This window comes from Spermophilus citellus, assembly GCF_964194105.1.
Source record: "Spermophilus citellus genome assembly, chromosome: 6".
NCBI classification, from domain to species: Eukaryota; Metazoa; Chordata; class Mammalia; order Rodentia; family Sciuridae; genus Spermophilus; species Spermophilus citellus.
In genome coordinates, this window is record NC_138187.1 from 91635141 (window position 1) to 91661263 (window position 26123).

Consider the following 26123-nt stretch of genomic DNA (forward strand, 5'->3'; position numbering starts at 1 on the left):
TTTTCAGTTTATCGACTACTATCTGCCACAGACTAGGTATTTTATTTTTTTTTTAAATATATTTTTTAAGAGAGAATGAGAGAGAGAGAGAGAGAGAGAGAGAGAGAGAGAGAGAGGGAGGGGGGGAGGGAGGGGGGGAGGGAGGGGGGAAGGGGGGGAGAATTTTTTTTAATATTTATTTTTTAGTTTTCGGCGGACACAACATCTTTGTTTGTATGTGATGCTGAGGATTGAACCCCGGCCGCAGGCATGCCAGGCCAGCGCGCTACCGCTTGAGCCACATCCCCAGCCCCCAGACTAGGTATTTTAATACATTCTCTTCTAATTATATGAAACTGAAAACAACAACAACAAAAAAACTACCATTTAAAAAATTTTTCCTATTTAAATAATGTGGCCAAAGTCTCACATGCTATATGGATAGCTAGAGTATAAAGTTTATCTTTTTATTCCAGAACATATTTTCTCCTCTGAATGAATCTGGCTCCTGACTCTTTGTTGCTCTTTTGAACAACTAGACATAATTAGCATCCTTCAGCTCTCATGTGTATTCTTTTTCACATACAAAACGAATGATATTTTCCCATCCAAGAGCTACCTGCTTAGTATTAGTGGAAATGCCTTTCTTTTAAGCTATGACCTCCTGTCTCCTCCCCCAACCATTACAGGGACTTTTGCCTATTTTGCAAATGTATATATACTGATATGTGGCGATGTAACAGGATATGAATAATGTGTTCCCAATGGCTAATGAGTGCACCAGGAAGTCAAAGAATTCATTCTATTTGAAATTCAGTCTATGTGCTCCATTTTTACATTTTTATTTTTTTTCCTAAAAATTAGATTTTGATTGCATATGTATTACCTCCAATTAGGTACACTCTTATAAAAAAATAAACTATACCATCTTCTAGGTGACAGGAAGTATATGTAAAAGACAAGCACAATGTTACATTCTATAGGAATGTATACAAAGGCACTTATTAAAACAATAACTCCTGTCCACAAGCTAAGTTTGGACAATGTTACTATAATACTTTAAAGGACTCCCAGAGAGCCTTGACTAACACACTGACCCTCTTAAGGTTTCCCTGACTTGGTCAACATCTCTTCCCTTCACCTTTCATGAGTTCTACCTTGTCTGGTGTCATTCAAGATTTGACCTGATTCTTGCTTCTTTTGGTAATACAAGAGCCAAGGTTACCAGCTTGCTGATAATGACAGAGAAAACCAGAGCCCAGAATAACAATTTACCAAAGGCTACCAGTTGCTGGTTACTGAAAGGTTGGCTCAATTTGTGGACTATTTAAAGAAAATCCATTTCCATTTTTCCTTCTTGGACATGGACTAGGTACATGTCCCTTTGTTGCTAGGATAAATATGATGGACACAGGTCATCTTCTTCACAGATCATATGTAATAGGTACAATAAAATAATAATTTTACAGAACTTTGATTCACAAAGGTCCCTGACTAGAACCTTATGTGCTCATAATCCTGCCATGAGTCTGCTCTAATCTTCTAAAATTAAATATAGAAAGTCCTCTAAAATTATCATATATATTTTAAAATGTTTAAAAAATAGTGCCCACTAAACACTACTTTTTAAATGAAAACTATAAAAGTAGTCACAATTGTTTTTCATTTTGAATTTTTGAATTTCATTTTGAGTTGAAATTTCATTTTGAAATGTCCATCCTTCATGTTTTGGGAATTGTTCTTGAAAATGAATATTAAATTTCAGGGGACAATATATATATTTTTTAAAAAGTCAGAAAGAAAGAAAAGAAAAAGAAACCACATTGAAAGTCTCAACTTTACCGAAATTGTTTACACATTCATGGAAAACCCTCCTTGTTAAGCTTGGTGAGGAGGGTGCCTTCCACAAGATAAACAAACTTCTCCCAATTAGAAGCAGACAACAGTCTTTTCTTAGAATCTGAGTTATTCCACAAGTACCAAGAAAAACAACTTACTGATCCCTGGTTTTCAAACTTTAACTAGCAACAGAATATTGTGGGGAGCTTGTTAAAAATCCGTAGTTTGGGGGTGGAATCTTAAAAATTATACTTCTAACATATTCAGAGGCAAAATTTGGTTCACAGAATTTCAGAATTTCCTTGCCTTTCCCGCAGGCCAGGCAAGTACTATACCTCCGGGTACTCAGGGGTGTCCCCTAAGCTTGAGCATGAGAGCAGACAAAATAAGAACCCAGGGGATGCGGTTCCACGGAACCCTCGCCCCAGATCCCAGGGTAAGGGGGCTCTATGCGCCCAAGGTCCCATCTGCCCTGCCCTACCGTCCGACCCCTCACCACACCTGTAGGGCCCGGGCCCACTGGCCTGTGTGTCCCCCACGGGTCATGCCGAGGGATGGAGGGGACAGAGAGGGAAGAAGGGGGACAGAGGAAGACTGGATGGCCCCGAGAACACAAGGAACGCCACAGCCCTGAGTACCGAGGGGATCAGTGGGATGGAGAAGGACAGGGCGGCGGGAAGTAGGGGACCGGGCAGCTGGCCGAAAGCGGCGTGACTGCAGGGGTACTTTGCCGGAACAGGGACTCGCGCGGTGGCAGGTCCTGGTCGGGTGACTCGGACCGTAGGACTCGGCCCGGCGACCGAACTGGTGACGCTGGCCGGCCGGGTTCCCCGGCCCGGCCGCCCTAGTCCCGCCGCCCTAGCCCCGGTTGCGGGACCGCAGCGCTCTGCCGCGCACCTCCCAGCGCCGACTCCTTCGGCGCGAGGCGGCCTGCGCTTTATATACCCTGCTAAAAATAGCCTGCGAGGCCCCTTTCCAATCAGAGCGGGCAGAGTTCGAATTGAGCCAATGGAGAGGGCTGTGATGGAGAGGCTCGGTCACGCCAGGCGGGGCCGCTGTGTGTCACCACCCGCGATTGGTCCGAGCTGACATCATCTGCGCGCAGCCCCCGGGCCGGGCGCGGCGGGATTGGGTAGCGCGCGGGGCGGGCGCGGGGCTAGTCACGTGGGGGGAGGAGGAGTGGGGGGAGCCAGCGGGGGAGGAGGGGGGTGGCTGGCAGCGGAGCTTTGAATAGGGAAGTTTTGCAGGGGTTACGTTTGCAGTCAGTCCGGTGTTTGCAAATATTGTGTGGGCTCCGCGCGCTGCGGGCTGCGGGAGGGTCCGGACCGGGCGTCTGATTGCCGTGCCATTGAGTTTGCATGAAACTTTCACCTGCGCTCGCGGGGAGAGTTTCGGCTCCGACTCCAGACCGCACACCTCCCTGTTTTCCCGACAGCGGGGACTGTCTTTTCCAAACCGACATGGATGTGCTCCCAATGTGCAGCATCTTCCAGGAACTCCAGATTGTGCACGAAACGGGCTACTTCTCGGCTCTGCCGTCCCTGGAGGAATATTGGCAACAGGTAAATAGAGATTTTCACGTGCCCGGTGCGCCGAGGAGGGAGTGCGCGGAGGCGCAGGCAAGATGGTGTGTGCTTGGAAGTGCATCTTTTTATGATTATTATTATTGTTAGTGTAATTTTTTTTAATTAAAATAATTATCTTAAAATGTCCTTCTGCTGCCTCCGGTGTGGAAGGCGCTCTAAAATGGGCCTTGTCCAGCGTGGAGCAGAGTTGTCATTTGAGTAGAGCGGAGCCGCGCTTCGTTGTTCCCAGTGTTTTTGCCATTCCGGAGCTTCTGAACAGCATCCACCCGAGGGGAAACCCAAACTCCTCGGCCTCATCCCGGCCCGAGCCCTTGGCACAAGTTTGGGGCTTGTACCAGGTCCAAACTCCACAGCTGGACCTTGTCATATGAACGAACTTGTCTTGACTGCCAAGGAATTTTTTTTTTTTTTTTGGAAAGGGATTTTGTTTTTGTTTTGCTTTATAGTGTTTGTACATACAGTTTTTTAAATCTAAAATTTTGCCAGCGAAACGTAGACCAGGTTTTTTCCCCTTCCCTCTAGGCTATTTTCAGTTTCTTTTCCCTCTTTGGATTTCTTAACATTTGCCTAGGTCTGCCTTATTTTTCTTACCTGCTTCTCTTGTTTACCAGGGGAAGAGAGGGGGGGTGCTGTTTGCACACCAGTGACTTGTCAGTCATATGACAATGAGCCCGTCCTAGTTGCTTCAAGTCTTAGTTTGGGAAGAGCCTCGTTTTCCGGCATTTTGGTGGATGGGAAATTTGGGCATGGGAAATTGGAGAAACTTAATATTTTCCCGTTCTGATTCTTAGGATTGCTTGAGGGATGAGAGCCTCTAACACTTGACCCATTGTTTTTAAAAAGATAGAAAGAGGGTTTGGTGTTGCCTCTCTGCCCTGCTGTGCTGTTTGTTTTTTGTCACGAAGTGAATTAGCAGATCAAATGTATTCTGTGGATTTCAAAGCCTAGAAAGCTTTGAAGAAGGATGAAATGCAAAGCTTTGCACCCTTCTCATGCCTGCTTAATTGTTCCCGATCCTCTCCTGCCTCCTTTTCCCTTGTCCCCCTCCCCCCTTTTTCCTCCTCAAAGAAGCTGCTCCCTAGGACGTGATTGAAATTGATCTAAGTAGTTTCCTTTGGGCATTTGGGATTTGGGCAACAAGCCAGACTTGGCTCCTGGTGGCCTTCAGAGGCTTTTAAACTCTCAGAGAGCTTCCTTCAGGTCTCTGGTGCTCATCAGCATAATGGAGATTTTAAATTGGCTAGATTATTAAAGTTTAACAAGATATCAATAAATATGCTTTTCTTTTTCTTTGGAACAACAATAAAATGTATCGCCGCCTCTCTTCAGAACACCATAGTATGCATTGCAACTCAGACACCTAATTTTAGGGGGAAAGAGAAAGAGAAAACAATGCCCCCCCCACTCCTGGCTTGCTCATGCTTGCTGCATGAAGAGTCTGCGGGGAGGGGGAAGAATGTACATATTATCATGACAGGAGGCATATCGCTAAGTAAGCTGGAGCCTTTGAGTAGCCTGTGCTCAGGATGGCCCGTGTCCCCAAAATGATTTGTTGTAAAGAGCAGTTTGGTGTCAAAATTTAAATCTGTAGACTTGCCAGTAGCACAGACAACCTTATATGGCCATGCAGGCAACCTAGTGAAAATCAGGGCAGACATAATTTAATCCTAAAATGTTTCCTACCATTTTTCTTTTCCAGTGGCTAGAAAGTTTGAAATGGTGGGGAGAGGGGATGCTGATCTCGGCAGTTGTAGCTTCTTGAAAGGTTGGTTGTGGGGCTGGGGAGGGGCACCCTGTCCATGACACACTGCATGTATATTTGAACCGGGCCCTTATTTGGCTGCTAGTCAGAATTTCAAAAGGAAGTCTCCTTTGGCATTGCGTGAAAGAAATAGGAGTGATGACTCATACAGTTGTACTCTTGGCCAGTAGATAAAGTTCTTGTTCATTGTGGGACTCCCAGCAGGGCCGTGGAGTAATTTCCCCCTTGCATCCTTTACAATAGCAGATGGCCATTCTGGAATTATTCCTCCACTCCTGTTGCTGAAGTCTCTTGTTTCCCTCTGACCACTGTAGAAGTAATTAAAGTTTTGTGGAATACATGGCCCTGCATTTGGGAATGGCATTCTTTGAAAACATACTAGGTCTCTGCTACACAGGAAATGGGTGGTTTCTCTGCAACTCCATTGATGTCCCTGAATGCAGACAGCTAGTTGCTGTCTCCTTTCTTGAGTGTGGCCCTGTGTTGTCAGCTGTGTCCCTAAGGGGGTCCATCAGAACATCCTGTGTACTGTGTAGTCTTTTCTGTCTTGTGTGGATACTTGTGGCGTGTGAACGGTGGATGGCTGGGGCTTTCCTTAGCACACATGGTTCTTGAGAATGTCAAGAGAATCTGGTTAAACCTGTTGGGGGGGTATGTGTGGCTGATTTTCTTTGTGTGGTTTACTGGGAGACTCATTAGAAATGTCAACACTTGTAACTATAACAACAAAACAGGCTTAGTGATCATCACTCCTGTGGCCGTTGGTCCAGCATTGGGGAAGCCTAGAGAGGTTTCACCCTCTGCGTTTCCTTCTGATTGTTGCCATTCCTAGAAATGAATTTCCTCTAACTTTCATAAGGTCACAGATTCTGATTACAGAAGGTGTTCTGCTCATAGTGAGTGACACTGCCACAGTTTACCTGTCCTTTGTTCTTGCATGTTTTGCAAATGTGCTTTTGGTTCCAGTCTTGGTAGCCTTATCAATCACGTGCCCTTTTTCCATTCATTTTGCACAGACCTGCCTGGAGTTGGAACGTTACCTCCAGAGTGAGCCCTGCTATGTTTCAGCCTCAGAAATCAAATTTGACAGCCAGGAAGATCTGTGGACCAAAATCATTCTGGCTCGGGAGAAAAAGGAGGAATCAGAACTGAAGATTTCTTCTAGCCCCCCGGAGGACACTCTGATCAGCCCCAGCTTCAGTTACAACTTAGAGACCAACAGCCTCAATTCAGATGTCAGCAGCGAATCATCTGACAGCTCAGAGGAACTTTCACCCACTACCAAGTTCACCTCTGACCCCATCAGCGAAGTCTTGGTCAATTCAGGAAATCTGAGCTCCTCTGTAACGTCCACGCCTCCTTCTTCTCCAGAACTGAGCAGAGAACCTTCTCAACTGTGGGGTTGTGTGCCTGGAGAGCTACCTTCACCAGGGAAGGTGCGCAGTGGGACTTCGGGGAAGCCGGGTGACAAGGGTAGTGGCGACGCCTCTCCAGACGGCAGGAGGAGGGTACATCGATGCCACTTTAACGGCTGCAGAAAAGTTTACACCAAAAGCTCCCACTTGAAAGCACACCAGCGTACTCACACAGGTCAGTCCCCTCATGGGACCTGGGAGGTCGGCCGCTGTGGGGAGCCACTGAATTTCACCAGCCCTGGGAGGGAGCCAAGTCTCATCAAACAAATCCTCACTTCCTAAATTCTGGTCACCAAAGACTTGGGTCTCTTTGGAGTTCAGAGTATAATCTTACAGGATGGACAATGGAATCAGATGAATGGTTAATACTTTCAGATTAAGCAAAACAAGAGGCTAGATGGTATTTTCCATGGACACCCAAACCTCCACCCACTCAGAAATCCAGTTGGTCAAGGTCCATGGTGCTCATTGTACCAGTGTACATGTTATGTTGGCTTGCTCCTCATTTTTTAAATGAAATTCCAGGAACAGGACAGAGGGTCCCTGGGCAACGTGGAGTGAATTAGTATTGATGGTGATGGTATGAGGTCTGAGTGATACCCATGTGTTCTGGAAGCACCAGTATTGATCAGTGGTGTTTATTGAGAATATCTTTGTGTCATATAGCCTTTATTTTCTGATACCCCTTAGCTCAGCAGTGACTTCTTAATGAAACCCCACAACTTAGATGAAAGGTCTCAAATACCTTGAGGATGTTTAGGGTCACTGGTGAAGAGTCACAGATAATTTTGAGCTGGGAATATTCTAGTGCTATGAATTCTTATCTTACCATCAGGAGAGCAAATTGCTGGGAGATGAAATCAGGGTCTTGAAAATCTGGCTTATTGACAGAGATAAGAAGGGGACATGAGGAATCTGTCCCAAATGGACTTTAGCTTTCTTTTTCTTTTTTTTCTTTTTTTTTTTTTTTATTCTTAGCACTTTTATTGAACTCGTATTTATAATTTGACCAGGCAATGAAGTCAACTTTGATTGCCATTTAGAAAGTGATTTGGAAGCGTTGGAATAAGATCTTCCAGAAACTCATGACTTCAGTGTTGTAGACTATAGAAGGTCCTAGAGGAAACTACAGAGACTCATTCCATGGGGAAGTGAGTGAGGAACAAAATAGTGCTGGAGGGAAACAGTTTCCATGGAGAAAGCAATAAAACTCTGCCCTGCACAAGGCTGTGGAACCAGTGGGCTGACACCTCACCTCCCAAGTATTTCACCAGCCTGAGTAATTGTCATTGTTATATGTTGACTTGGATTTTGCTAGCATGGCCTTGGCCAAACCTGGGTCCCTGAAACAACAGTTAGAAGCCTAGGCTAGGTCAGGAAAAAATTCTGCTTGTTCCCTTTAGAGCTCCAGGTATGGTCCCTAATTGAGGGCCCAGGGACTCTGAGCTTTCCTCCTGCCACCACATGTGTTGTCGAATGCCTCTCCCCCAGCGTGTCAGTGAAGTCATGGCGCGCTTGTCATGTGCTCTCTTCCCAGGAGAAAAGCCTTACAGATGCTCATGGGAAGGGTGTGAGTGGCGTTTTGCAAGAAGTGATGAGTTAACCAGACACTTCCGAAAGCACACCGGTGCCAAGCCTTTTAAATGCTCTCACTGTGACAGGTACGTGCATGAGGGCTGTGTGAGTGCCATGACCAGAGCAGGGTGGGTGTTCCTAGACCTCTGAAGGAAGCCCACAGTTTCCTGCCGTTGGTTGACATTTCTTTTTAAGCTTGAGGCTCTTTAGAAAGCCCCTGGTCTGTGAACAGTCCATGTTAGGAAGCCTGTACTAGGTATATGTGAGCCCAGAGTGACTTCATGCATTCTTAAGAATTGGCCTACAACAGTTTTCAACTTCAAAGAATTAGAAATGAGGTTAGTTCAGATTTTCCAAGATTGGAGACCTTCTTAGTTTGCCTTCCTGAAAGTTAGGGTTTCCTATCCCTGAACTTGGAGGCCATCCCACCTTTCCTTCCAGAGGAGTCAGGTTGGGTAGTACAGGAGAGTGAGTGAGGCCTTTGGTATATAACACAGCCAGGGAGGAAACCTAACTTTTTTGCTTCTGATTTACCCTGCAGGTGTTTCTCCAGGTCTGACCACCTGGCCCTGCACATGAAGAGGCACCTCTGAGGGAGCAGAGGGGTGATTCCTGTAGGCTAAAAGGCTTCCAGGCTGAGAGAAGGCCGTGGAAGGAGGGATGCGTGTTCCAGCCAAAGCATGCCATTTTGCACCTATCCAGTTGCCTCCAGGGCCTCTCTTTTGAAGATCTTTTGAGGGCTAAAAAAGTCATGTAAGAAGCAGCATAGCACCCATGGTGCATGGTGTTTGGGTGACCCTGGACTCGCCACTGGTACCTAACCTTCTGAGAGGCTCCCGAGCCTTTGCTGTGAGCATGCGCACTGAGAATGTTAATGGTTGGGTTGACTGTATGTTGAGGATCTATTACTGACTGTATGATGAGGCAGACTTTTTTTCCCCTTGTAGTAGCAAAACTGCAAGAGATGGAAACAAAAAGTTGTTTGAATGTTTTGTGTGTAAGGAGTATACCATGAGATGAGACGACCACCAATCATTTCCTGGGGGGTGTCTGCACCTTAGAAAAAAAAAAACAAAAAACAAACAAAGAAAAAAACCCACAAAAAAACAAAAAAAAAAAAAAAAAAGGAGGAGGAGGAGGAGGAAAAACTTGGAGGGTGGGAGTGGGAACTCAGGACCCCAGAGCAGAGGGTGGTATGAGCAGGGGGAGCCCTGTCCCCCTTCCGGTGTGAGAGGAACTTATGGTGTCTGGTGCAGCTATTAAATGTGCAATGTGTCAAGTAGCTTGTTTTACTTGCTACAACAGAGCTCATTTGTAACCCATTGTATAAGCTGTATTTACAAATATAACGCAATGATGATTTTTTCCTTATAATACAAAAAGTCATGCATGGTCTGGGGAACTATATGCTTTTCCATTTTTAAATCCGGACTGCAATCTCAATTTCAAATAACAAGCAGCTCAGATACAATTTATCTAGTACAGTGATCCCTGGCTACCTGGGCCTGGCAAGACATGATTTTCCCCTTTCTATTTTATAACACTCCCCTTCCAAAAAGGTGTTGTGCAGCTGAGGATTATTTTTTAAATGATTCTGAATTTGAATTAACTTTTTGGAGAATTTTATGATGCCCTTTGAAGAAACTGGACATGTATCAATTGTCTAAAGGCTGGGGCTGGAAATTGCTGGTCTAATGTTACATTAGGCTGATAATCTACAATTTTTCTTAGATGGGTGGATAGAACCACTAAAGCTTGGAAACTTTTCCCATGCAGCTGTGTTTCTCTTATTTATGCCTTGAGGACTCATTCTGGTTTTCTAGCTGTTAATGCACTGTTGACCTTCATAATGGTGCCTTATGCAAGTGACCCCTTATGTAGGGGTCTCATACAGGGGTGTGGGTGACGCATGCTTTATTACGGCTCTTTCTTCACCTGGCAGTGTACTGTATCAATGTATAATAGGGAAAAAAGAAAAAGAAAAAAAATAATAAACCTCTTTTAAGGTCCTCCTTCACAAAGACAAATAGATGCGAACTCTCTTGACATGTCAGTATTCGTTCAATATTTTAGACAACTTGACCGTCAGTATTAAAATGGAAAAAAAAGAAAAACTTAAAAAACTCATGCTAATTGAAAAACCTGACCAATTCTGCCACCTCAAGACTTTCACATAGACCTTGCACAACAATTGTATAGATTACACACCGGCTGTATTTAATATGTAATGTTTTCACACATATTAAAGATACAGAAGTATAAAAAATGTCAATGTATTTGCTTAAAAGGCACAAGTTTCACATATCTATCTAGCTATCTGTTGGTAATGCAGAAAGTATGCTACTTTTTTTTAAAAAAGTGGGCAGAATTCTTGTGTATGTATATCTGTGTGTATAGTATGTGTATGTGTGTATATATATATATATATATGTTATATATATATATAGATAATATATAAATATTTTTTTTAAGAAGAAACTAGAATGTTTAGCTAGAAAATTCTACAGCCTGTGAAGAAATATTTCAAAATGGCCATAAAGGAGGTAAAAATGAAAACTATAACCTAACTTTTATAGAGGCTTTATCTTTAATTTAAAGATTTGCTGAAGACTCTCTTGGCATTGAATCTATTCCAAATTGCTGACTTTGCTTACCACTGTCAGCGAGGCTGGAATTGACTACCTTTGGCCATTCACAAGAAGCAAGAACAGAATACCAGCACACCAATTGGACTCAGACACACCAAGGTTTTGATTTGAATTTCAGCCTTATTAGAAGATCTAACCTAAGAGTAAGCTAATTACAGGGATTCTTTTTTAGAACACTTTTTATGCAGATGAAACTATTTTTTTCCAGCATGTAGATTCTCCCATTTTCTCCAAGGAGTAATTTCCCCGAATTGGCATACCACAGCACTGACAGCTGATGTTCCTTACAGCTGCTAGCCTGTGGGTGTGGATCTTTTCTTTTTGTGTACACACACACACACACACACACACACACGAATGAGTCTGGCTGGGCTGGTATTTTGTTTTCTCTTCCTGGAAATGAGCAGTACTTAAAGCTCACATAACTGGTTTTATCTGGGCTGATGAATACATTTACCTAAAAACTTCTTTCATTTTGCTTAGGGGGGAAATGCACTTTTCATTTGGCAGTTCAAAATCCAAGCATTTGATTTGCTGGGTTTTGGAAAACTCCTTTTTTGGCCCTGCTGTGTGCTTAGCCATAACAATTCCATTAAGCAAGAAGGTAAATAAAAGACAAAAAGAAACTTGCACTGGCTTGTCTCACTTATGAAACACCATCAGAGTTGTTTGACAGGGTGGGGCTGGGTGCCATATATGTCAATGCCTGTAATTTTCATAATAAGCAAGTACATAAAGAAGTACATTCTGTTCAGGTGATAACTGAGCCTCAATCAAGCAGAAACTTTTTGCTTGAAATTAAAAACAAAAATTTCTATTAGTGAAATTTCTTTTTGTTGTTTTATGGTTTTTTTTTTTTTTTTTGGAAGCACCCTGTTATCTAAAGAATCTTTGTAAGATTTTTGTAAAATTTTGTTTTACAAGATTTTATTTGAAATTGTTTTTTGCAAGATTGTTATATTTCTGTATGAATGTATTTTTTATTGGAATAACATAAAAGAATTCTTATCAGCATCTGAGTCTGGGGTTTTTTTGTTGTTTTTTTTTTTGGGGGGGGTAGGAGGGAGGGGGTTGTTGAAGTGAATTCCTGCTGCATTGCTCACCCTGGCTTCCTCTGGGGAAACTCCATTGTGCAATTCTGAGAGCCATTTGCCTACCTCATGCCTTCCCACTTAATTCCCACTGTCCCTGGAGCTGGGGGAAGGTGGCTGGAAATGCTTCCCTTGAAATGCACTGAATACTCCTCCAAATTCGGATCAAAACAACCCTGGGCTCTGGGATGGAGTAGGAAGACACTTGCTGAAGCAAGTGTCATCTTCCTGTCATACAATCTAGGGGACTGTATTGAAGAAGCATTGTCTGCACAGTGACAAATTCTAGTGGCTCTCTTTCTACATGCTCCTGCTCTATCCAGTAGTCCTGTGCAGGTAGCAGTTAGAACTAGATTCCTCTTTCCTGGACCCATTCTGGCCACACATCTGGCAGAGGTGTGCTAAAAAGGGTAAAGGTGCTGGGGTTTGACAGAGGGATGCCAAGCCAGAAAGCTGGCTGCTCTTCCTCCCATCGTCCTTTGCTGGTTATCTTTGTAAAGTTGGATAGAAAGTAAAAAATCACCTCATTGCCGTGATTTTGTATTTTGTTTATAAAAGACCAATAGGAGGCATTAAATGTAGTTTGTTTGAAAATAAAATAGGCAGTTCTTTGTCTTTTAGAGCAACATTTTTTTGTGAGTAGCTTTATCTGTCAGTCTCAGTTTTGCTTTACTGAATGAATCACGGCAAATTGATCTATCTAGGAGTCCATTTTCAGATTACATTAAGCCAATCAGTAGTGATAGGGTAAATCGATGTGTGTTTCCCTGGGAACAAGCTTCTTCGTGTTGTTCTTAGCTCCATAGTAAGGATGGTCTCCATTTTGGTAGTGAAATCGTTTACTGCTCTCCTTTGTAATAGATTTTTATCTTGCTAAACATGTGAGGTGCTGTTCATTCTATAATTAGGGAGGGGAAATTTAAATCCACTAGATTAGGAATTTTAGAAAATTCTTTTTTCTATAACCATAGTAAAAATATCGGCCATTTGAAAAGAGTTGCATCTGGGCAGGGCACAGGGAACAGATGACATTTTTGTCAGAACTCATGGGTGTGTTTCATTCCAAAGCATATGTCGGGATGACTAACGGTTGGATTGCCCTGACTGTACAGTCTAAATAAAGTCTTAATAATGCATTCCCAGTTACTATTAAGACTTGACCGCTTTGTCATGCAAAGTCTATGCTGAACAGCTCAGTTATGTTCAAATAAGGCTCTGAAGAATCAGCTGCAAACTTAGGATATTTATAGAAGTATAAAAAATTTCAGTCTGCTTAACAAATTTTTGAAAAGCTAGCTACAAGGAAAGAAATATTCCTGCTATAATAAGCTGTATGCTTCTAGAACATTTTGCCGAGGTATGTTGGGCCTCAGTTTGCTTATTGCTAAAATAGTATGGGCTAGGTCACATGTATCTAGCATCTTTATGGCACTGCAATTCTGTGGTCTGTGAGTATAGGATGGACTTCAAATTACATGGTCATGTCTTCAGACTGCTTGGCTCAGATCTAGAAAAAAAATTTTTGTGCTATAGGAGAAGGTATTGTTAAAGAAATTTACTCTAAAAATGGAAAATAGAACCCTCTCCAACTGCCCTTTTACCCTTTAAGTTATTCAGGCATTTGATGCTATATAGTATGCATTTTTAAAAATTAAACTTCTTTCAAAAGTGTCATTATAGCCATAAGAGGATCCAAAGTCTTATGAGTTTCCTCAACTCACCAATCTCATTCCATATTCAAGTTGTGAGATATGCTCAGAAAACAATGGAGGCAAGTGAAGTTGATAAAGATAGTAATATCTACTACCTACATCTTAGGCCTCAGTCGGGAATTGGGAGGCTCACCCCTCCCCCCATATATTTTCACATATACATGTGGATACGTGGTACTCCAGATAGTAGGTGTTAGAGCCATTTCCCAGATGAGGAAAATTGAGACTTCAGGAGATCCTGCCACTTTGCTGAGGCCACTCAGCTGGGAAGCAGCAGTCTCAGTGTTCTGGTCCAGTTTTTAACCATTACCCTACATTGTTTTCTGCCTTGCCCAACTTCTCAGGAAAGGCTTTGTTCAATCTGCAGGATTCACCTTAAATCAGGTTACTCTCATGAAATGGAGACAAGATTTTTTACAATTCAGAAACACTCAAGTTATAAACCACGTTATAATCCTAAGAAAACAAAAGTAACTATTCTGAATTGCTTTCAAGATATGAGACAGATGGCACGTATTTATTTTTAATGTTTAAGAATATAGAGAAGCAATTGGGGATGTGACATCCTGCATTAATTGGCAGGAATCACCTAATGTACATAGTTGAGATACAAAGAGAGGAAAATTGGGCCCATGCGTCACACAAATGAGGCAATACAACAAAGTGTATTTAACTAGATTTATTTTATGGCAAGGCCTTTCTGTTTCACTCTAAGTAATTGTAATGGAATTCTCCAAACGTCTGTGAATGAGAAGAAACAAAGAGAAGAGCAAATCTGGGTCCCACATGTCCTGGAAGAAGCTATGCTGGGCTGATCAGTCACTGAAGAATCTTCCATAAAAGACACATTTAACCAGAATGCCCATTGTCCATGGGAGGCCTCCCAAATTTTGGTTCTAAGCTTTGCACTTACTTCCCCTGACAAAATCTCTGTCAGGGGAAAAAAAACAAAAGTTGTCACATGATTTCTGGAATTGTTCCTTAAATTCAGAGCTCCTGATTCAAAGCAGACATGAACAATTAACTTTTTTTCTTTTAAAGCTCCAATGTGTAAATAATGGACAACCTTAATTATGGCACATGCCACCATTTTCCTAAGATTTGTCCCTTGTTGATGACAAAGCATATTTGTAAGTGACTTGCATGTATCACCTCACATCACTCTGTTCCCTTAGATTTCTTAAGTTTCACATTACCACATTTCATTTGAGTTGTGCAAGATAGTTAATGACATACACTGACATTATCAATTAACTCACTCTGAAACCAGGCGGCATTACCCAAGTGTCATTTTTCTGTTTGTGTTGGTAAGGAGATGTGAAAATAGGATAGTAAGATGCAGCATTGTGAATCTTCCCTAGCAGAGAGGAATTTTAAGAATCTCTCCCTATCATCTCCACCTTCCTTCCTACAATTTAAAATCCTCAGCAAAATAAGGTTTTTGTTCACAAGCTCAACAAGTAGAGCAAGCTGGCTCGATGTGTGTATGTATAGTTTCAATTTAAAAATCTAATTCCTTCTAATAAAATTGCCTGTTGGGCAAAACTTTTTTTCTTATTTTTTTTTAATTATTTTAATTATTAGCACGTACTAATGGAATTCACTGTGATATGTCGGCACATCCTATACTGTGTGCTGATCATGCCCATCCACCCTCCTATCCTCTCTGTGCCCCTCTCTTCCCCTCCCCCACAGCACTCTTCCTAGTCCCTGGAGTCCCTTTTCATTTCTTTCTGCTCTCCCTCCTCTTACATTTCCCTGTCTCTAGAGAGCCCTCCTCTGCTCTGTACTTCCACCAGGTTGGCTTGTTGGTTTCCACAAATGAGTGAACTCATATGTTATTTGTTTTTCTGTTTCTGGCCCATTTCACTCAACATCATGTTCACAAATCCCATGAGTGTCGCTGGATTAAGGGATTTCATTCTTTGGTGATAGCTGAGTAATATTCCATTGTGTAAACACACCACATTTTCTTTTCCTTTCATCTGATGAAAGGCCTCTGGGTTGATTCCATATTTTAGCTATTACTAAACAAGAATGCTTCAATGAACATGGGGTACGAGTGTTGTTTTGGTGTAAAGATGTCAGAAGACAATACACAAGTAATCAACAAATACATGAAAAAATACAAATACATGTTGAGTATATACCTACTAGTGACATGGCTGGATGATATGGTAGTTCTATTTCTGTTTTTTTGAGAAATTTCTGTGATGTTTTTCATAAAGGCTGTCCTAGTTCCCTTTCCCACCAACAGTGCACAAAAGCTCTCTTTTCTCTCATTCTTACCAGCGTTGGTTGCTTTTTGTCTTTTTGAAGATAGCCATTCTGACTGGGATGAGAGGATATCTCCTTGCAGTTTTTATTTGTGTTTCTCTGATGGTTAGTGAAATTGTCTTCTGACAGTTGTCTGTTTAGTTCTTTTTTTTTTTTTTTTTTTTTTTTTTTTTTTGGTACTGAGGATTGAATTCAGGGGCACTCAGCCACTGAGCCACATCCCCAGCCCTATTTTGTATTTTATTTAGAGACAGGGTCTCACTGAGTTGCTTAATACCTCACTTTTGCTGAGGCCAGCTTTGAATTTGTGATCCCCCTGTCTCAGCCTCCTGAGCTGCTGGGATTATAGGTGTGCACCACCAGGCCCGGGTGTCTGTTTAGTTCTTTAAGCCATCGGTCGGTTGATCTCTCTCTCTCTCTCTCTCTCTCTCTCTCTCTCTCTCTCTCTCTCTCTCATATGATCTGGATGTCAATTCCTTGTCAGATGTATCATATGCATGTATCTTCTCCCATTCTGTAGGTTGTCTCTTTATCCTGTTGATCATTTTCTTTGTTAGCCAGAAGCTTCTTGATTCAATGTAATTTCCTTTGTCTATTTTTACTTTAGTTGACTATGTTTTGGGGATCCAATGTAAAAATATTGTTGCCTATGCCAATGTCTTAAAGTGCTTCTCCTGTGTTTTCTTGTAGGCATTTCATAGCTTCAGTTGTACCATCTAGGTCATTCATACATTTTGAGTTTATTTTTTTGTAGGTGAAAGAGAGGCGTCTAATTTCAGATTTCTGCAAAAGGCACAGCCGATTCTGCCAGCACCATTATTGAAGAGACTATCTTTTTTCTACCTTATGTTATTAGAATCTTTACCAAAATAAACTGACTGCGTGAGTGTACATTAATTTCTGGAATCTTTTTTTGTTTCCTGTGGTTTGTATGTCTATTTTGTTGTCAGGATCATGCCGTTTTATTAACTGCAGCTTGATAGTATGTTTTGAAGACAGGTATGGTGATGTCTCCAGCCTCATTTGGGTGTTTTGTTTTGTTTTGCTTTGTTTTTACCAGGATCATTTGACTATTCTGGGCCTTTTATAGTTCCATATGAATTTTAAGATTTTTTTTCTATTTCTGTGAAGAAAGTGACTGGGATTTTGATGAGATTTGCATTGAATTTATAGACTGTTTTGGGTAATAACAGCTGCCTTAACAATATTGATACTTCTAATGTCTCTCATTTTTTTGTGTTCTCTATCATTTCTTTCATCAGCCTTTTACAATTTTTGTTGTACAGATCTTTTGCTTTCCCGGTTAGGTTTATTCTTAAGTATTTTATTTCTTTACATTGTGTAGTTATTATTATTGGGATTCTTTTGTCATTTTTTCCCCATAAAGTTCATTATACTTTTGTCTAGAAATGCTACTGTATTTTTTTTGTATGTTGATTTTGTATCCTGTTACTTTACTTTTTTTTTAAGTTCTAACAACTTTTGATGGAGTATTTAGTTTTTTCCCATGTGTAGAATCATGCCACCCATAAACAGGGATACTTAACTTTATCCTTTCCAGTTTGGATGCTCTTTATTTCTTTCACCTGCCACACTGCTCTTACCAAGACCTCCAGGACTGTATTAAACATGAATGGTGAAAGTGGGCCTTCTCACATCATTCCCTGTCTTGGAAGAAATGCTTTCAATTTTTTCTACATTCAGGGATATTGACCATGAGCTTTTCGTATATTGCTTTTATTATTTCAAGGTATGTTCCTTCTATACCTAATTGGTTAAGAGTTTCTGTCATGAAAGGATGCAAAGTCTTACTAAATGCTTTTGCTGTATCTATTGAAATGATCTCATAGTTTTTGTCCTTTGTTCTGTTGATGCACTGTATCATGTTGATTGATATGTGCATGTGGAACCATCCATGCATGCCTGGGATAAATGCCACCTGATCATTTTGTTCATGTAAATCAGAGAACAATCCTGTAAGCTACAGATGTAAAATGCCAACTATAATGATCCAAATTTAAGTATCTATGTGCTGAGATGCCCTGACAGACGATAAAAACAAAGAGACAGAAGTTACAGGAATATTGGGAGGAAAAGAGGCCATCGAAAGTCCATGTTTCTGAAGTTGTTCACACAGTTTTTTTCTTAGATGCCAAAAGAGGTACACTAATTATGTGAAAACTTTTCTGTGGGGAGCAGTGCAGGCAGATAGGCCCCCAGGTCATGCTGGGTCTCCTGGGCTCCCTCCATGGTGTAGTGGAACTCTTTCCTTGAGGTTGGAAAAAAGCAAGAGAAGGAAGCTACAGGAACAGGGCTAGTCACATTCTCCATCTTATTAGAAAGGTTTGTGAAGTTTAAGAAGGACAGGCCTGCCCAGTGCTGCTGAATCACAATCAATCACGTAGGACTTCTAAGCTTCCCGAACTTAGACAGTAAGGAATACCCCTCTTCAGGATGCCTGCATCTTCTGGACCAGCTAGGATGGCACCTGGAAGTCAGACACTGCCCACACAGCCCATGACCCCTTCTTTAAGCTGAGATGTCCCTTTGAAACTTGTAACAGTAACAAGCTACAAGTTACTGTTTCATAAGGAATTTCTGAGTCAGGTTTGCAAAGAGTGGGCAGTTGCCTTATCTTGTTTTGGGCAATCAAACATGAGTCTTGCCTGGTAAAACTTACAGGTGAAGATGTCACTAATTTCTGGCTTTTGTAATTGTTACTTAAAACCTTTTCTCATCTCTAAAATTTCCATTTAGGTATATTGGAGACTTAGATCTAAAATATATAGACAACCTGACTTAAAGCCCAGAAAATGACCAGAAATGACTACCTGATCATGATTATTGTGGTGCAGTGGATATTTATTTTTTTAACAGAAAAAAGATTATTATTCTCATTCTTCCCATTGGATTTATTTAAAATTTTTTTTTCTTAAAATTATCAGTCAGAATTGTTCACTCACATTTAATTTCTGCAGCATAATCTTCAGTGAAGAATAAGCATACACAATTCTGCTACTTTTGAAATGATCCATAAAGTAGTTTCCTCTTGCATTATTTGCTGTGCTACTGAAATCTTGCAGGAAGGAAGTTTTGCAAGTCTTTGAGTAAAACACTTTCCTATCAGAAGCCATGAACAAGCTGACCAATGGCTGAATGGAATTGACCAACGGACTTCACTGAACCAGAAGTCCCAGTTGTTACTACTGTTTTCATAAATGGCTATAAATCCTGAGATTGGTCAATTTTTCTGAATTAGGGGTCTTAAGTCACCACTAAGCAGATGTCTCATTGGGTCCTCTGGCATTATTATTTTTTCCCAACAAAGTGACTAATTGCATCAAGTACTACAAACAACATAAAGTATTTTTCTGTGTTCTAGAGGCAAATTTAATATGGTATAGTTCCTATTCAATCAAAATTAGTATGCTTATCCTCAGATATATTTGGTTTATTTATTTTGTTCTGTTTTAATACACTGAGATTTTGGTTTACTTCTTTGTTTATTTTCACCCATATTTTTCCTATGTACAGAACTTCTAGAAACACATATTCTGTGTTTGCATTATTCTTAGGAAAAATAAAATACCATATATTTGCAGAGGGTTTGTTGTTGTTGCATTTGTGTTGTTATTTGCTAGCTTGTAAGATAGTCTCGCTGCCTGATTTTTTTGTTTGTTTTTCCACCTAATAAATGTTCTGCTTGCATCTAATGCAGACCATCCCCATCTGAGTGACAAAATCTGATGTGTACCTGATGATGTCCCTCATCTGATGCTTGTACACGGGTCAGGCAGCCATGATTATTCTCCCTTTACAGGGAGAACCCGAGATACAATTAACCTACACCGTCAGTGTGAGACAAAGCCAGAGATAGAACTCAACCCATCTCTTTCCAGTGCCATAATATACTATGTTTAGCCATTTTATAAACCTCTCAACTTAGATGCTATAGAAACGGCAGGATCTCTTATACAAAATACGTGGCCAAATCACATCTGTCTTCTATTATCTTCCGGCCAGATTTCTTCTCACTTACCTACCACTGAATTCCATGGGAACCAGTGACAGACGATCCTAGAGCCAAGTACTTTTTATTATTCATTTACTCAGCAATCTGGGTGTCTGTGTAGGTGGAAACACCACACGGGGAGTCCTTCCACTTTTTCTGGCAAGCAGGCTCTAGAGGAGCATTAGGCTGAGTCTGACGTGTCATCTTCTCTTCAAGCCTTAGCTTTTATCCTGACCTCGCTCACAGGCTCCAGGCCAGGAGTGGCCAGCCCTTCTCCAAGCTTTTCACCTTTGCTTCTTATTTGCATCTCATTTGCTAGTTAGCATGGGATAACTTTCTGCTTCCGCTTATCATTTGCAATGCATGGCTGGAGAGCTGGTCTTTTTGAAACCAAGGCTGTGTGTGGCCCTGGCCCACGTATCACAGTAGATGTACAACAACTGCCTTCTCGTTTTGATAGCAATGATGATAGATGGTACATCCAGGGCTCCTTCACCATCACCCTCTCAGCTCCTGACTTATGTGTGATTCAATCAGATAAGAAGTCACCAGGCCATTCACCCTGGCCACGGATCACATCTTCCCTGCTCAGGAATTATGTCTGTGAAAACAAGTGATAGGAGAATGTCCTTACCTCTGGAAAAGTATTCAATTTTCTACTGTCAAATACCCAGAACGGACCTGGACAAGGTTCAAAGAAAATTTGTTTTCATCTCTAATCTGTGGTGGTTGAAGCCTCATGAATATCTGCTCACCTTTCCTGAGGTGTCATGGAATTTTTGAAGTGGACAGAAAGCCCTGACAATGCCAGCTCAGGGGTACCCTTCCAAGGCTTCTGCATGTGTTCTGGGCTTCTTTACCTGTTTGCCTCCCTCCCAGCAGTCTGAATTCTGGTTGGGGGTAATGAATTGTGTGTGTATAATTGACCATCTATGATTCCTCAGCACCTAGAAGTTCTTGCTCAGTGAATGAATGAAAGAATCTACTTCTGTCACTGTTACACTGTGCTTTCCAACAGCATGGATAGATGCATCAAATCCAAAGAGGATGGCTAAATAAAACCCGGCAACTCATTTGGTCCAAAATATTGAATGTCTTCTGATAAGTGATCTTATTCTCTTTCTTCCCTCCTTTCTCCTTTGATGGAAAAGTTATAGAAAAGAAGAAGTAGGTGAAGATCAGGAGAAAATGATCAGGGAAATCCACAAATCTGTCAACGTGATTCTGCGCATTATCACATTAACAAGAGCTCTCTCCATCTGGGCAGCACTGCTTGCAGAAGCTCTCCCAGTTTCAACTTTACATTAATTAAAAAGACTTATACCCCAAATCTACAAAGGCACTCAGTGCTCCAGGAAGAGTGGTCTGCCTAGGAAGGGAGTTACTCAGGGAAATGAAAGTGAAACCTTCTTAAAGCCTGCTCTGTGCTTGTCATTAAAATTTAAATCATCAAGTGTTTTGATGCATTACTGCTACACCAAATGCAACCCCTTTTTAATTCCAGATATGATGCTTTTGCTCAGGAAAAATGAATTGGGGGTTCCCAGATGACTAGTTATACTGTCTACAATCCCCAAACCTCCTTTTTCTCAAAATGTTGCTGTTCCCTGCTTATCACCTGCAAGCCCCTTGATGTTTATCTTACTACATTAAAACAGAGCAGTGGTATTTTTTTTTTCTTCAAGGTCAGCTGGATGATTAAGCTGTCACTGCTGATCATGTATTTCTTTTATGCAAGACATTGCAAAGTGCAGGCAGTCTTTTTTCACTACAAGGTAACAGATGCAGCGAGTGTGTGAGATGGAAAAGTGGAGCTGAGTCCCTTCCCAGTGCATCTGCATACCCATGGGTAGGTTTCAAGCTCTCTCAATTTGCTTCTCCTTTCTGTGCAGGGCTTTCCTCATGGGGAGGTTGCATGTATTAAGTGGGAAAACTCATGTGCCCATGCCTGACACTGTTCTTGATCACTATGACAGCCTGAGGAAATGTGACCTTCCTCCACTTTTACCCCAGTGATTAACTTAGAAGCAGCGGCTAACTTCCTTGGGTAGGGGTTTTCTCATGTGCTGCTCTTCCTTTAGCACTCCATCCGCATTCTGTCACCTTTCAGGACCAGTCACAGGGACATATCCATTTGGGAGATGTCAACCCAGATTAGATATGCTGAAGTCTGTGGCCTTGCCTTATAGACCCCTGTTCACCCCCCAGCTCTGGGACTTGGGTCAAGACATTCTACCTTTTTGAGGTAGAGATCCTCATTCCCCCAAATTCCTCAAACTCTAGAGTGAATGCTAAGGGAAGCCTTTGATTAGTAGAATTGTGATTAAATATTACAATGTGGCTGCTTTTGGACCTTCCTCTGCTTCAAAGTTCTCACTTGTAAAAATGGATTTGATCATAGCACATGTGCTGGATGATTGATGGGATGAGAAAAGAAGAATAAAGAGCTTAGCCTAGAACCTGGTATTGAAATAGTTGATGTATATCATATTTCAATGGGATTCCAATTAGTGTTGTAATTTCTTCTTGGGAAAATAGGAAAAAAAAATAGAAAGATACCTTAGAGAACTGTAAGTCCAGAGGAGCCATAGATAGCAAACTGTCCTGGGTAAGCTGGAGGCAGCACTTGTAGAAGTTGCTGGTGTTCTCAGTGCAGCATGAGACCTTAACTGTCACTGACTTTGAGTGTGCTTCACCATCCTTGATACTGGTGCTCTCCCTCCCAGCAAGCAACCCTGAAAAATGCAGACACATGAGGGTTGCTGCACTTGCCCTTGAAAACCTCTGTTTGCTTCTAGTCTCCCAGGAGATCATAGCTGTAGTTTCTTTTTCTGTATATGCATGTCGTGAAGATTCACATTTTACCTCATGACCTGTCATAGTTTTTATGATCAGCCCACCACTGAGAATTCCTCCTGTAGAGTGGGACAGGTATTGCCTGCAGAGAACTTAGCCAAAATAATGACATGACTGAGCATTAGTTGAGTTTGATGGTGGCTACTTTATCTTGGAATAATCACATAGGTCCTTGTTTGGATGACTCAGGAGTATAGTATCTGTTGTTTACACTCTGTGCTGCTATTTGGAAGATTAGTGTTTGTTGATGGAGTAGACTTGGGATGAAAAATGGCCTCAGGGCCCCAGGGCAAAAGAAGAGCCACCAGAGGTCTCCATCCCCTTCCCCTGACAAATAACAATAGCAAAATTGACTGTCACAAAATTGCACACCACAAAGGCCAGCTGTTACCTTAGCAGAATTTCCATTTTGTGTTCTGTGCGTCCTTTTTGCATCTGTTTCCATTTCCAGTGTGATGGCCCATACTAGCAGCCGTCCTCTTCATCCTATTTCTATGACCGAAGGGACATTGCTACAAACCAAGTTGCAACCCCTTAGTGTGAGTGCCATGTGTAGCCTTTAATAAAAAAAAAATGGATGCACTTTCAAATCAAATGGTTCTGGACTCAAATGCAAGCTCCAGAGGTTTCTAACCATCAGATCTTGTGAAGTCACCTAAATGTGGGAGTTTTGAAGCCAGATTTAAAGATAGGTAGCTAGTGTAGTTAGGTAAATCGGGTCTAATATTGAGTAAAATGAAGAATGAAGGCCATTATAGAAAATGGAGTCCAGGAAATCCGAGCAGCACTTGGGGAAGTTGAAATGTTAAAGATCCAAGGCCCCGGGAGCCCATCCCAAGGAAATATTAATGAAGCAGCTCCCAGCAAACAATGGAGATGCTAATCCAAAAGCCCTCCCTGCCCTGATTACTCTGGCCCACATGTCCCCCATCTTTTGGGCCTTCCCACCTACATTCCATCACTGCAAGATAATGGAACAAAGGACAGGAATGCGACTGGAATGCGGGAAAACTGAAAGTAGACCATAGCTATAAATGAGAGAAGAACTCCTCCTTCAGGGATTCCACCATTTGGGTCCCCTTCTTCCTGGGAAAGAAGTCTTTTCTGCTGTCCTTTAATAAAGCTTCGACTTTCCACTCTGACCTTGCCTCGGAGTGCTTCTCTGGTGTTATACTTCAGCATTGGGGAATCAAAGACTTGTCACCGGTAAAAAGCAGTAACAGTTTGAGCCTCCTTTTCTCTAAACTGGGGATTGAAATGCTTACACCCCAGTTTTGTATTGTGCGTGCAAATGAGACCCTGTACTTATTCAAATCTACTGCTAGCCGGTGGCCACAGCCTGGAATGCCCACAGCTCAGGATGCCTTTGCCTAAAAAGGAAGATAAAGGACACACCTTCTGGAACAGCTCAACCCCAGCAGACAGTATTTTGCTTCCACTTGAAATTTTGAGCGCTGATGGCATAAAGGCAGGACCCCAAGGTGTTCAGATATAATATCTAACTCCTGTAGGACTTAGACTCCTTTTCAGTCCTCGGATCAGTGTCCATACTGAGACTTTCTTTTCACTGCCTATTGCTTCCCATGCATCTGAAATATGAATGCTGTTGCAGCTTCTGCCACCAGACCCTAGTACTGGTATTGAGAAACCAGCCTCTACCTCAGAGCAAAGCCTGTCCAAGGAAGGGGGCATGACCCTTGTCCTTGGAAAGACCCACAGACCCCTAGGCACAGACCCTGCTGAGTTGTTTATCTACAAATAACAGGAGAGATCTACGGAGCTAGGTGTCCCTGACTGAGTCAGGCTAGGTGAGGACCCATAGCAACCCCCTAGCAACCACCAATCAGCATGAGACAGGGAAAATACCTGGGATGCCAGATGACCCTCTCAGTAGTTTATGGTGGTTGATAACATGTTGGGAAACCAGGTAGTTCAGCACTGTACACCCCTCATGGCTTAAACCAATCAGTTCAAACGAATCCCCCTCTGGTACTAACCAATCACCCTTACCCAACTTGTTCCTGCCAGTGAATGTGCTAATCAATGTTAAGAGTTGTTGTTTGATTTTCCCACGGTGTGTGATGATTTGCTAAGAGATGCTATGATGTATGTGAAGTCCCTGCCTTCCCCAAAGAGCGTATAAAACTGCTGCAAATTTTGGGCTCGGGACCTCTCAGCATCACCAGTTGCTCTGTGTGTGCGCAGAGGACCGAGTTAGCTCGCAATAAACACCTCCTTGCTGTTTACATGGATCTTGGTCTCTGGTGGTCTTTTGGGGGTCCTGAATTTGAGCATAACATTGTCAGGGCTGAGCCGAGAATCCACAAAGAGTCTTCTGGCTCATTGTCCAGTTGGCTTCCTACTGAATCACTTTCAGCACAGCTTCTGTGACCTTGAAAACCTCAGGGAAGTCATATCTGGGGAATGAAGCATGGATTGCTACAGCATAAACACTCACCCTTTTGTCCAGGATTTTCAATCTTCATCCTTACTTTACTTTTGCTCCTTTATTTCCCCTCCCACCAGCTCCCCAAATCAAAGAGCCCTTACCTTATACTGTATGTGAATCTCAAAGGTCAGCTGCCATGGCTTCCTAAATTGTGATTATATGTGATCCATCCTGCTGTTTGCATGACACTCAAGCCAAGAAATCTTTTGTTCAGCAACTAGATGTTTGCCTTGATCATAAGCCATTAGTGATCTTCAATAAATGAATGGGTGCTCAAATTTTATGAGTGTGTTTAAGTTTCTTTCCACACCCAGAAGCTAAGCTCAAGGATGACCTTTCCATACTCTCATATGCTATGGGAGGGACCGTCATCTTCACATATTGGAATGTAAGCAGAAGAAATAGTTATTTACTGTTTTTTTTTTTTTACACTTACCTGGATATTTGTTGCTAAACCTCTTTGCTCAAGCAACCTTGTGGATTTCTCATTCTGTAGTCAGAGCTAGATTTTAAGCTTTTGGCAACCAGAAACCATGTCTAAGAGCCTCTTCAGGTCTGTGCTTGCCATAGCACTGAGGAGAGTCATCAGATTCAGCCTGAGGAGGTCAATCACTTGGCCTGGAAGTTATTAATAACATTTCAGTTATGGAAATGTTGCTTTCTACCTCACACTTGAGAGGCACTAAGCCATAAGATTTTTATTTCTGGATAGGACCACAGGCTTCTTATTTTGGGTTGTGCTATCCCTCCTCATGCCTGTATCACAATAGCCAAGCACCATCATGGTGGTGAGCCCTGCAGAGAGACCTCCACAAGATGCTTGAGTTCTTCTCAGGAGCAGAGGAAAACAGGAACAAAGGGCCTCAGGGTGGCCTCAGCAAATATTCTCATCTGGTTAAACAAAGCCTCCAAGGTGCCTGTG

General features: G+C 42.0%; 1 protein-coding gene across 2 annotated transcripts; it reads left to right on the forward strand.

Moving 5' to 3' along the window:
• The first annotated feature begins 3036 nt into the window (after positions 1 to 3036).
• Positions 3037 to 11816, forward strand: KLF6 (KLF transcription factor 6). Of its 2 annotated transcripts, XM_081297310.1 has the most exons (4): positions 3037 to 3380; positions 6183 to 6756; positions 8119 to 8242; positions 8698 to 11816. In XM_081297310.1, the coding sequence occupies exons 1-4, from the start codon at positions 3177 to 3179 to the stop codon at positions 8747 to 8749; spliced, it is 954 nt and encodes a 317-aa protein (XP_081153436.1). In that variant the 5' UTR covers positions 3037 to 3176; the 3' UTR covers positions 8750 to 11816. The 2 variants fall into 2 exon arrangements, with proteins under 2 accessions (XP_081153436.1, XP_081153437.1); XM_081297311.1 differs by lacking the exon at positions 8119 to 8242.
• The last annotated feature ends 14307 nt before the right edge of the window (positions 11817 to 26123 follow it).